At 42.1% G+C, this 13,395-nt stretch overlaps 1 protein-coding gene across 4 annotated transcripts in view; it reads left to right on the top strand.

The window, feature by feature from the left end:
- The window catches only part of gxylt1b (glucoside xylosyltransferase 1b), a 114,726-nt gene that overhangs the window by 52,088 nt on the left and 49,243 nt on the right, over positions 1-13,395 (top strand). For 2 of the 4 annotated variants that reach the window (XM_041216385.1, XM_041216386.1), the window contains exon 2: positions 8,506-8,598. The exons of 1 other annotated variant lie outside the window; for it this stretch is intronic. In XM_041216385.1, coding sequence (XP_041072319.1) covers positions 8,506-8,598 — 93 coding nt within the window. Of the gene's footprint in view, positions 1-8,095; positions 8,180-8,505; positions 8,599-13,395 lie in introns of those variants that run through there. One more of the 4 variants, XM_041216388.1, reaches the window with a different exon arrangement.

Genomic DNA, 13,395 nt, shown 5'->3' on the forward strand with positions numbered 1-13,395 from the left:
GTGTGCAGTTCTGGTCATCACATTATAGGAAGGATGTGATTGCACTGGATGGGGTGCAAAGGAGATTCACCAGGATGTTGCCTGGGATGAAACATTTAAGTTATGAAGAAAGGTTGGATAGACTTAGGTTGTTTTTGTTGGAGTAGAGAAGACTGAGGGGCGACCTGATTGAGGTGTACAAGATTATGAGGGACATGGACAGGGTGGATAGGGAGCAGCTGTTCCCCTTAGTTGAAGGGTCAGTCACGAGGGGACATAAGTTCAAGGTGAGGGGCAGGAGGCTTAGGGAGGATGTGAGGAAAAACCTTTTTACCCAGAGGGTGGTGACGGTCTGGAATGCGCTGCCAGGAAGGGTGGTGGAGGCGGGTTGCCTCACATCCTTTAAAAAGTACCTGGATGAGCACTTGGCACCTCATAACATTCAAGGCTATGGGCCAAGTGCTGGTAAATGGGATTAGGTAGGTAGGTCAGGTGTTTCTCACGTGTCAGTGCAGACTCGGGCTGAAGGGCCTCTTCTGCATTGTGTGATTCTGTGACATCCGTACAATAGTGTGCATTCATTGATAGTGTACTTGTGTTCCTTTTGAAATATAATAAGTACCATGAGCTAGACCTCGTGTATTGATTTGTACTGTATAGATTTGCTTATTAGCATAGCATGTAACCTCCAGGCATCACCATATGGCTTGTGAGAAGCATCATTCTCATGGTGTAAAATCACACAACAGATGGTTAGCAAAGTTGACGAAAGCAGAATTTCCATATTGTGTCAAATAGAGAACTTTTAATGTATAGCTGTAGATAAAGTAAATATACATTTAAGATTGATGTGAGAAGATGATATCCTTAAAGTGCCTTTGCTGCTAGGGCAAAAGAGTGGGCAGTACACAAAATCTGATTTAACCTTTTATTCTTTGTTGGCAAAAGGCCCAATTTTTTAACTGCGTGTAAGTGAATGCATTTTAAGCAAGTTAAAATCAGGCCCTAAAGTGTCCACTGATTAAGAAGCAGGAGCTTTGTTTCAGCTGAAAACCAAATGAGTTGTTTCTTGAAGGATAATGTGCTTTTGATTTGTAAACTCCAACAATTGTCCATCAGGCATGAGAAGGGTTAATGCTGCTGGCAGATGTCACAATCACAGTTGAAGTTTTCGGAGAAAGTCTTTATATCTCAAAGCACTATCAAGAAAACTTTGTTTTTCAAGTCAAATGTCAAAAGTAAACAAAGCTTCAGATGGATTGTGAACTACTGTTAACACCTTGTCCAGATGTTAGAATAGGATAGCATCCTAATTGACTGTCGAGACAAATATATTTGTTCATCAAATGAGCCTACTTTAACATCTGGAATTAGTTCCCTGCTTTGCCATGCCTCAAATGACTGGCTGAAAGGATTTCTTGTGAGGTCAATATTTGTCATCAACGTCAGTTTACATTTATATAGTGTCTTTAACATAATAAAATGCCCCAAGGCGCTTCACAGGAACATTAACAAACAAAATTTGATTCGTTATATGCACAGTAAATTGTAATTATTGGTGCCAGAGTGTACTTTATTATTCATGACATACTAAAAACGTAGGTGTAACCTCAGAAATTGTATTTTTCTATGAACATGGGTTGAAATTGTTGGGAGGAAACTTGAACCATTTACAATATTGTTTGCAGTGAATAAAGCAGATTATGCTCAAAGCATTGTAGAAAGAAAATGTATTCAAATATTGTTATGCAGTAACATGACTCTTGTGGTGACTGTCTGCTTTTGCAGTTTTACTTTGCTAATTTATAATGCCCTGTTTATAATCTTGTGTGGCTTCATCAGAGGGGAGAAAGACGTGGCTAAAAATTGTTTCCTGTTCCACATTTTCAGCAATTAAAATAGTTTAGCAGAGCACTTCCTGTTGTTGAGCTTTCTTTCCTATTGTTAAGATTGATTTTAATTCTTGAAGATGTACATAACATTTTGAATTTTAAATTTTGATTAATCTTTTTTTCTAATTATTAGGGAAAGGAGCCACAGCACTAGTTAATGGCATCATTTGTGTATGAAAATCTACGTGACGGTCATTACAGGTTTCAGTTTTTCCCCATTATAATTACTGGTTTTATTCAAGTGAAGTAGTTGGTTGTTTTCTGTGCTGTTTGGAAACACACCCAGAATGTTGGTTTTGTTCTTAATTTATTTTTCAATACTGTTGGTTAAAGCACAAATTGGAGCCAAATCATGTATTTTGTAACTACAAATGAGATATGATACTAGATTATGAATGTTCCCCCCGCCCCCCACAAAAATCGGGTTGTGTGTGCTAGAATGCACCTTTAAAATTCTGGGACCTGAATCCAGCTAAAATTTTGACAGCTGGGATTAATATGAATTGTGATATATCTAATTCTAAGTATCCTGAGTCAGGGATATCCATCCATTTGGAGTCTTTACGATGCAACCAGTGAGTGTGCAGTATCTGATTAATGGTACTGATGCCAATAAATTGCTTTCTTTTGCTCATGTTCTCATGCATTCTCTTGCTTACTCTTGCTTCCTTCGCTTCAGTCACGTTTATGTGTGTCTCCGTATTCAACCCTGTCGCTTTGTCTCACTGTCTTCCCTACTGGTTCTTACCTCGTTCACTTGCTGTTTTGTTCTTTCTCCCCTTTCATATTCTTGTCTATGTTTCTTGCGTGCCCCTTTGCTTGTGCGACTAGGGGGAGAGTGCATGGGGTGGATGGAGAGAGGGAGAGATCGGTGTGGGAGAGGTCAGAGTGTGGTGTGGGAGAGGGTGCATGCAGAAGGGGGCATGTAAGAGGGAACACACAAAAGGAATGAACATCTCTGTCCTTCTTATCTTGGTGGATAGCTCAAATGTAGTAGTGGCAGAGACTTTGGAGCAGGCTGCCTGTCAGTCACCTAGTCTTAAAAAATAGTTTGTCTACCAACAGAAACCAAATTGCTGAAAATAATCGGGTCATGCAGCACCTGTGGTGAGAGAAACAGAGTTAACGTTCAGGTTGAGATCTGATGAAAGGCCATCAACCTGAAACACTAACTTGCTTCTCCCTCCACAGTTGCTGATTGACCTGCTGAGTACTTCTAGAATTTTCTGCGTTTATTTTGGATTTCCAACATATTTTGCTTTTGTGTTTCAATAGAAAGTCTAATATAGAATAAAAAAAGATTTTATTCACTAGAGCAGTGTAAGTTAAGGAATAATCTCAGAGGAGAATTTTCTCACCATTGGGCAGGCCAGTCGGGAGTGGGCGTGGGTGGGCGTGGAGCTGATTGCCACCTGTGATTGGCTGCGTGCTGCCGTTTTATGTGGGCGGGCAGGCAACAACGATGCATGACACCCTCTGTGGACTGTATTGCAGGTTTCCACCATTCTAGTCCAGGTACCAGAACCTCATTTTCAACATACACTTCAGTGCAGCGAACCATTTGTAAGTTGCACCGTGAGTCTTGTTGTACCTTCTCTCTTCTGCGCCCTGTGGCTGCTGCATTGGCGTCATCAGCCATGTTCTCTGCGGGTACTCCTTGTTCCCGTGGAGCCAACGCTGAAGCCTCTGAGGACCCTGGGATACGTCGGGGATCTGAGACCTACCAAGAATGTAGGGGTCATGGACATTCTCTGGGAATCGTGCGCAGACTTGTAGGATGTGTCTGTGGTGGTCACAAGTTGCAGGTGACGTAATTGACTGCTTGTTGCCGCAGATGATGTAGGGTCAGATGATGTAAAATCTGTGTGGGTAGAGTTGAGGAACCGCAAAGGTAAAAAAACCATAATGGGAGTTATGTACAGGCCTCCAAACAGTAGTCAGGATGTGGGGCACAAGATACACCAGGAGTTAGAAAAGGTGTGTAAGAAAGGCAAGGTTACAGTGATCATGGGGGATTTCAATATGCAGGTAGACTGGGAAAATCAGGTTGGTAGTGGATCCCAAGAAAAAGAATTTGTGGAATGTCTACAAGATGGCTTTTTGGAGCAGCTTGTGGTGGAGCCCACTAGGGAACAGGCAATTCTAGATTTAGTGATGTGTAATGAGGCAGATTTGATAAGGGAGTTTAAGATGAAGGAACCCTTAGGAGGAAGTGACCATAATATGATAGAATTTACCCTGCAATTTGAGAGGAAAAAGCTGGAATCAGATGTAACGGTATTACAGTTGAATAAAGGCAACTACAGAGGCATGAGGGAGGAACTGGCCAGAATTGACTGGGAGATGAGCCTAGCAGGAAAGACAGTGGAACAGTAATGGCAGGAGTTTCTGGGAGTAATTTGGGAGACACAGCAAAAATTCATCCCTAGGAAGAAGAAGCATACTAAAGGGAGGACGAGGCAACCATGGCTGACAAGGGAAGTCAGGGACAGCATAAAAGCTAAAGAGAAAGCATACAATGCGGCAAAGAGCAGTGGGAAACCAGGGAATTGGGAAGCCTACAAAGACCAACAGAGGACAACTAAAAAAGAAATAAGGAGGGAGAAGATTAACTATGAGGGTAAACTAGCCAGTAATATAAAAGAAGATTGCAAGAGATTTTTTAGATATATAAAGGGTAAGAGAGAGGCAAAAGTGGACATTGGGCTGCTGGAAAATAACGCTGGAGAAGTAGTAGTGGGGAACAAAGAAATGGCAGAGGAACTGAATAGGTACTTTGTGTCAATCTTCACGGTGGAAGACACGAGTAACATCCCCAATTTTCAAGAGAGTTGGGGGGCAGAGGTGAGTATGGTGGCCATTACCAAGGAGAAGGTGCTAGGAAAACTGAAAGGTTTGAAGGTGGATAAATCACCTGGACCAGATGGATTACACCCCAGAGTTATGAAGGAGATAGCTAGAGAGATAGTGGAGGTGTTAATGGTGATCTTTCAAGAATCACTGGAGTCAGGGAGGGTCCCAGAGGACTGGAAAATCGCTAAAGTAACCGCCCCCCCCCCTCCCCCGGTTCAAGAAGGGAATGAGGCAAAAGACGGGAAATTACAGGCCGATTAGCTTGACCTCGGTCATTGGTAAGATTTTAGAGTCCATTATTAATGATTTCAGAATACTTGGAAGTGCATGGTAAAGTAGAGCATGGTTTCATCAAGGGGAGGTCATGCATGACAAATCTGTTAGAATTCTTTGAGGAGGTAACGAGTAGGTTAGACAAAGGAGAGCCAATGGATGTGATCTACTTGGAATTCCAGAAGGCCTTTGACAAGGTGCCGCACAGGAGGCTGCTCAGGAGGATAAGAACCCATGGTGTTAGAGGCAAGGTACTAGCATGGATAGAAGATTGGCTGTCTGGCCGGAGGCAGAGAGTGGGGATAAGGGGGTCCTTCTCAGGATGACGGCTGGTGACTAGTGGAGTTCCGCAGGGGTCAGTGTTAGGGCCGCAACTTTTCACTTTATACATTAATGATTTAGATGAAGGAACTGAGGGCTTCCTGGCTAAGTTTGCAGATGATACAAAGGTAGGTGGAGGGACAGGTAGTATTGAGGAGGCAGGGAGGCTGCAGAAGGATTTGGACAGGTTAGGAGAATGGGCAAAGAAGTGGCAGATGGAATACAACATGGGGAAGTGTGTGGTCATGCACTTTGGTAGGAAGAATAGAAGCATAGACTAATTTCTAAATGGGGAGAGAATTCAGAAGTCTGGAGTGCAAAGGGACTTGGGTGTCCTAGTTCAGGATTCTCTTAAGATTAACTTGCAGGTTGAATCGGTAGTTAGGAAGGCAAATGCAATGTTGGCATTTATTTTGAGAGGACTTGAATATAAGAACAGGGGTGTGCTGCTGAAGCTTTATAAGGCTCTGGTCAGACGACATTTAGAATATTGTGAGCAATTTTGGGCCCCGTATCTCAGGAAGGATGTGCTGGCCCTGGAGAGGGTCCAGAGGAGGTTCACGAGAATGATCCCAGGAATGAAAGGCTTAATATATGAGGAACGTTTGAGGACTCTGGGTCTATACTCGATGGAGTTTAGAAGAATGAGGGGGGATCTGATTGAAACTTACAGAATACTAAAAGGATAGAGTGAACGTGGGGAAGATGTTTCCATTAGTAGGTGAGACTAGGACCTGAGGGCACAGCCTCAGAGTAAAGGGAAGACCTTTTAGAACAGAGGTGAGGAGAAACTTCTTTAGCCAGAGAGTGGTGAATCTATGGAATTCATTGCCACAGAAGGTTGTGGAGGCCAGGTCATTGAGTGTATTTAAGGCCGAGATAGATAGGTTCTTGATTGGTAAGGGTCTCAAAGGTTACGGGGAGAAGGTGGGAGAATGGGGTTGAGAAACTTATCAGCCATGATTGAATGGCGGAGCAGACTCGATGGGCTGAATGGCCTAATTTCTGCTCCTATGTCTTATGGTCTTATGGAGACATAAGCACCATCTGAGTGCAGTCGGTGGCACCTTGCACCTGAGATCTGGGCAAATCCAATTGCTTTTGCATCCAGGCTTTCCTGATCCCGGGCAAAGTGCACAAAGCTGTGTGCCTTTGTGAATATGACGTCTGTGACCTCCTGGATGCACTTGTGCATGGAGACTTGCAAAATCCCGTATAGGTCACTGTCGTAAAAATTGAGTGCTGTGGACACTTTCATAACCATTGACTGCGGATGCCCTCCATGGCCCCGTGGCACCAAATCCTTCATCAGGTGGCATATGTGACCGACCAGTTCCCTAGACATGTGCGTTCTTTGCGACACTAGTTCTCAGTCATCTGCAGGAATGACAGGTGACATCTATAGACCCTGCGTCTAACCAGGCTCAATGTGGCTCTTCAGCGGCATGCACAGGAGCCCCAGCCATTCCTTCTTCTTGAGGGTGCTGCTGCTGCTCCTCTCTCTGCCCAGCCAGATGCTTCTGTTATTCTCTTCTCCTTCGTCTCTGCTGCCTGTAAGCTGTGAGGCATACAGCTAGGTCACCAGGCTCCATGTTCCTGATGTACTCCTTCTGCAAGATCAAAGTGAGTAACGCGTGGGTTAGCGTTGATCTCCTAAGGAACTCTAGTGGTTACGTGTGCGGCTCCGACTCTGTCTTGAGGCCCCTTAATGCATGTCAGAGACTGCTGGCCAACACTTGGATGGCTGGAGTTTAGTGCGGTATATGGTTACCCGAAACCCCACCCACTTTCGCCCCACTGCATACTGCAAGGCTGCACTGTTAGCTTGAATCATGGGGTCAACTGGTTCAAAACTTAACGCAGACATTGTAAGGGACCGTGAGTGCCTCCACCAGTGACTGCTCCATGGCCCGCTTTCGCAAGAAGATTGTACAACTTGCCCAGTTGTTCAATTGTTCTGCAGCCCCCTAAAATGCTGATTAATTTGCAGTCTGTGTCTGAGCGGTGCAAAGTTCAGGAGCATTTGGTGGCCTTTCATGCCTCTGCATTGCTTGAGTGGGCAGATAAGCTAGAGGCCCAACTCCAAGCATATCGCTGTATCTGTCTCTGCTATGGAAGAATGCTCACTTTATACAAGTTTTTCTTAATTTCTAATGCATGGCTGCTTCCCCGCTGCGCAACCCCCGCCCCCCCCCCCCCAACCTGCATGTCCTTGTGCACTACCATCAGACCGTGCCCTTGCCCCAACTGCAATGCAGCCATTATACTGGCACCACACTCCAGGGAAAATACTACTTGCCCGTGCTTTCACCTGAATGCCTCTTCCTTGAAGCCGAACAGGTGGCGCTCGCAAGCGCTGCACAATGTTAGTGTGTACTCACCTTCGAGTTCCCTTCGAAGTACAGCTTGCCAGTTAGACGCCTTTTAAATGCTGTTGTGAAACATGTCAGCGTGCAATCATGCCAACGTGCCCGGATGATCCAGTGTGGGGGAATGATTCCAGCCAGCAGGGCTTATGATTCGATGCAAATGTATTAAAATGACATTCCCGACATTGGATGGTAGGAAAGGCAGCCCATCATTGATGGATGGAGTGGACAATTCCAAACTGGTTTCACAACAGCATAAAACCAATTTTTGGCCTTCTTGCCATATTGTCCACTCATGCCCGACGCCAACAAGGACAGAAGCATCAGTCTTATGTCACACACCTGCAATATGCTCTATTTTCAGTCGTGCCCACTTTGTGAATTGAATTCATTACCTATTTTAAAAAGACAGGTTCTCCAAGACGGCATCTGGAAATCTCAGGAGAAAATTCAAAGCATCCATTACACTTGTAACTAATCTCTTGTTGAAAGGTAAAATAAAACTTCTGAACAATTAACCAATTGTAAGTGGCATAAACTCCAAATATTCAGTATAAACTTTGGAATAACAAAAGGTAAACTCTTTGATTATGATTAACTTCCTTGAAATTCTCCACTCTTTCAGCCCAATTATTTCAGACAATTGTGTTAAGCTTCATAATCTGTTATTGTAGAGCATAATTTTAGATCTTTTACATAAACCGAATTTAGTAACATTTTTTATGCTTTCCTTAATGCTTGGTCATTTTATTTTTTGCACGATGATTTGTGAAAAAGTTATTTTTCATAAAAGGCCTACTTTCTTTTTATTCAATCAGGTGTAAGGATGTATCTGTATCTTTCTGGAATCCATATTGGATGCTGCCCACTGGTGTTTGTGCAGTGAACTGCTTTTGGGAATCTGCATTTAGGTAGGCTGCTCTGTAATTTGTAAACAGAATAGTTTAACTTGTGTTCCAATTTTCACAGGATTAGTGTTTGTAGTGTTTTGTGGGGGAAAAAAAACCTAAATTTGGAAAATGAGCAGAAAATAGTTACAAGTTGGTTGTTTTGATACACGTGACAGTGCATGCAAATGAATGCTTACGTGTGGAGATGCAGACATACTGAAATTTAGGTTGAATGACCTAAGATGTGGTGTGGATAATGTATGGAGTATTTTATATGCTTAAAACAATTGAGCAACATTATTGCGGGCATACTGCCTCCCTTGTCTTTATTCCTGCACAAAAGTTCAAAGTCTTTTGCTGCCCACTGGATCTTTACAGAGCTCAACAACAAACCTAGTTTAAAAATTATATTATTGAGAGACCACGAGTATAATTTGGAAAATGGGAGGGTAAAATGCTGGCTTAAGCTCCATCTTGTATCCTAACTACAAACAGCAGTTTATCTCACAATGAACACACATCCTGCTGTGAATATTTGAGAATTTTATGCCCTTAGGAGATTAAACTCCTATTTCTAAGCCTTAGGATTTAAATATCAGGAAATATTAAGTTTATGAACAGTAATTTAACAGGTAATTTTCAGGAACTTATTTGGTTCAGGAACTTGAATTGAATTTAACATGGATTTACTCTGTGGTTGGTGTGTGAACAGATATAATCGTACTTTTATTTTGCTACTTAAATTTTCTTAGCTTCCTATAACTAATCAATATTTCCAGGAATCTTAACTAGGACTTGACATTTGATGACAATTAAATGACGGCAAGGTAAGGCCTTTCAAATGGCTTAATGAATTTGTCAGTTGAGTAGTTGAGCCAGCAGGGGGAGGTCCTAAACCAGTGCTTCCCAAACTATATTTTCTAATGTGACCCCATTTTAACACATGAAACTTAGCGTGACTCCAGATGCCTACAAAAAGAAAATAGAAAATGAAGCAACGCAGTAACATTCAGTATATATGGATCAACATAATCAAATAAATATGAAAATCTGTTTTAATGTAATTTTTAAAAATGTCATTTTTGTACTTGTGTAGGTTTCAGCCAAACTCTCCATATTCCCTGGTGACAGATGAGTCAGCAAAATCACCTCCGTGCACTGACTCCCCCTGCCACATGCACTGCAATGACCCCCTTTTCCCCCCCACCACATGCGCACATGTACTGTAATGAGCCCCTCCATCCCTCTCTCCCTCCCAGCCCCACAGGTTAGCCAACATGGAGGTGCAGCAGCTCTGACAACCTGAGTCAGTGCACTGCTGACTCCCCATACCTATGTTCTTGTGAACTGGTGCTAGGAGAAAAACTGTTTGTTGATGCTGTCCCCTTTCAGACTGGATCATGTAATAATTAGGAAGGTTACTCCTACCCTGCACCCTCTGTCACCACCATGTATTCACAAATATAAGAACTAACTCCTCCTGGTCAGATGATTATAAAAGATCCTACAGCACTAAGGGCAAGGAACTTATTTCAGTGTCTTGACTAACAATTAGCCCTCTGTTTAAGATTTCTGCTCTTGGATAACTTTTAATGTAAAAGTACAGGTTAATTTGGTCATTTCTCTCATTGCTTTTGTGCAAAATCCTTAATAAATCTAAATTTTTTGCATCCACTGTCCTACGGGAAAGATTATTCCCAATGATCTTCCCTCTTTCCTGTATTCTAACTCTCACCATTCCATCCCACTAGCCTACTGTGCTCACTGACCTACATTCTCTGATTAATTGGTGGCCATTTCTTCAGCTGCCAAGACCCGAAGCTATGGAATACCCTCCCTAAACCTCTATGCCTCTCTTGCTTCCTTTTAAGATGCTCCTTATTTTCCACCATTGACCAAGCTTTTGGTCAACTGACCTGATATCTTCTTATGTGGCTCAGTTTGGTAATACTCCTGAAGCACCTTTGGATGTTTTGCTATGTTAAAGGCAGGCTTTAAATATGAATTGTTGTTGTGATACCAGTTATTCATTGATCCTTCACCAGTTTGGATTATGTTCATTTGCTCTGTTTAGGTTTCCCTTGGAGTAGTGTTTTGGAGTTAGTCTTTATACAATAACACTTAATATCTCTAATATCTTCGAAGTTCCTTCCCAGTTACCTCTTTTTCAGGCAAAGGTGCTCTAACTTCTCCAATCTTATCATGAACCAATCATCTGATGTTCTGGATCAGCTTTGTGCCTCTTGTCTGCCTTGTCTCAATGGCCTAATTGTCCCCCTTCCGTATTGGTGACTAAATCTGGACACAACATTTGAAATGTGTGACTTGTTCATTGTACAGCTTTAGCTTGATATCCTCCAGCTTGTACCCTATTGATTTTACAATATTGTTTCCTTTGTTCATTACTGCTACACAGTAATTTGACAGGTTTTAGTGCCAAGCCTTTTCTAACCTCCCTTATCAGGGGATGATGCCCTGGAGAAGTACAAATGTATTAAAAAAACAAAACCCCACTAGAGCTATACCTTGAGTGCCCTACCATCCGTTCTTAATTAGCACATTCGTTTAGATAATATCACCAACTTTAACTTTAACACCTATGTGTTCTATTGTACTATTGTCGTTGACATCTTTTGATGATCTGCTTCTATCACTGCTTGTTTGTCCCTACAACCACACCCCCCCCCCACCTCTCTCTCTCTCTATCTCTCCGCCCCCCACACACAGACCTTAAACCAGCTTATATTTCAACTCTTTCTTGGACTCGAACTCAAGTTCTGTCGAAGGGTCATGAGGACTCGAAACGTCAACTCTTTTCTTCTCCGCCGATGCTGCCAGACCTGCTGAGTTTTTCCAGGTAATTCTGTTTTTGTTTTGGATTTCCAGCATCCGCAGTTTTTTTGTTTTTATCAAATGTATTACCTCTTGTTCAAAAAAGGCTGTAAAGATAAGTCCAGCAATTGCAGACCAGCCAGTTTACCTTAGTGGTGGGGAAGCTCCTAGAAGCAATAATTTGGGACAAAATTAATAGTCACTTGGGCAATTGTGAATTAATTAGGAAAAGCTAGCATGTATTTGTTAAGGGCAAATCGTGTTTAACTAACTTGCTTTAGATTTTTTGATGAGGTAACAAAGAGGGTTGATGAGAATAATGTTGTTGATGTGGTGTACATGGACTTCCAGAAGGCATTTAATAGAGTGCCACACAACAGAATTGTGAGCAAAATTTATGGAATAACTCATGGAATAAAAGGGACAGTAGTGATATGGTTAAGAAATTGGCCGAGTGTGAAGAAACAGTGACTAGTAGTTAATGAATGTTTGTTTTTCAGTCTGGAGGATGGTTTGTAGTGGAATTCCCCAGGTACGTCTATGTTAGGACCCTTGCTCTTCCTTGATCTAGACCTTGGTGTACAGGGCACTATTTCAAAATTTGCAGATGATACAAAACTTAGAAGCATTATGAACAGTGAGGAGGATACTGTGAAACATCAAAAGGACCTAGACAGGACAAATAGATTGATGGAATGAGCGGACAAGTGGCAGATGAAATTCAATGCAGAGAAGTGTGAAGTGATTCATTTTGGTAGGAAGAACTTGGAGAAACAAAATAAAAATAAAGAATACAATTCTAAAGGGGGTGCAGGATCAGAGGGACCTTGGTGTATATGCACATAAGTCATCAAAGCTGTCAGAACAGGTTGAGAGTGAGGTTAATAAAGTATACAACATTCTAGGCTTCATCAATAGAGGCATAGAGTACAAAAGCAAGAAAGTTATGCTAAACTTGTATAGAAGACGGATTCAGCCTCAACTGGAGTATTGTGCCTGTTTCCGTGTGCCACATTTTTAAGGAAAGACATAAAGGTTGATAAATCCCCTGGAACTGATGAGCTACATCCCAGAGTGTTGAAAGAGGAGGCTATAGAGATAGTGGATACATTGGTGGTTATCTGTCAAAATTCTTTAGATCCTTGAAAAGTTCCTGCAGATGAGAAAATAGCACCTGTAACCTCACTATTTAAGAAAGACGGAGAGAGAAAACTGAGAACTATGGACATATGAACATATGAATTAGGAACAGGAGTAGGCCACTTGGCCCCTTGAGTCTGTTCTGTCATTCAATAAGATCATGGCTGTCTGATTGTAACCTCATCTCCACATTCCTCAATAACCTTTCACCCCCTTGCTTGTCAAGAATCTACCTACCTCTTCCTTAAAAAATTCAAAAACTCTGCTTCCACCATCCTTTGAGGAAGAGAGCTCCAAAGGCACTTGACCCCCTGAGAGAAAAACAATTCTCCTCATCTCTGTCTTAATTGGGTGACACCTTATTTTTAAACAGTGACTGCTAGTTCGAGGTTCTCTTGCAAGAAGAAACATCCTTTCCACATCCACTATGGAAAGGCCCCTCAGGATCTTTTATAATCAAGTTCAGTCAAGACCTGTTAGTTTGACATCAGTAGTAGAGAAAATATTAGAACTTATTATAATGCGTGTGATAACTAAACACTTGGAAAATAATATGATTGGGCAGAGCTAACATGGATTTATGAAAGGTAAATCATATTTGACAAATCTATTGGAGTTTTTTGAGGATGTTACTTGTAGCATAGATAAAGGAGAACCCTTTATCACATGGATGTGATGCATTTTCAGAATGTTTTTGATAAGGGCCCAGCGGATGGGATTGGGCGTAATACACAGAATTGGTTAACAGACAGAAAACAGAGAACAGGAATAAATGGGTCATTCTAACAACGGCAGGCTGTTATTAGTTGGGTACTACAAGAATCAATGCTGGGGCCTCAGCTGTCC

This window comes from Carcharodon carcharias, chromosome 21 (genome assembly GCF_017639515.1).
Source record: "Carcharodon carcharias isolate sCarCar2 chromosome 21, sCarCar2.pri, whole genome shotgun sequence".
Lineage (NCBI taxonomy): Eukaryota > Metazoa > Chordata > Chondrichthyes > Lamniformes > Lamnidae > Carcharodon > Carcharodon carcharias.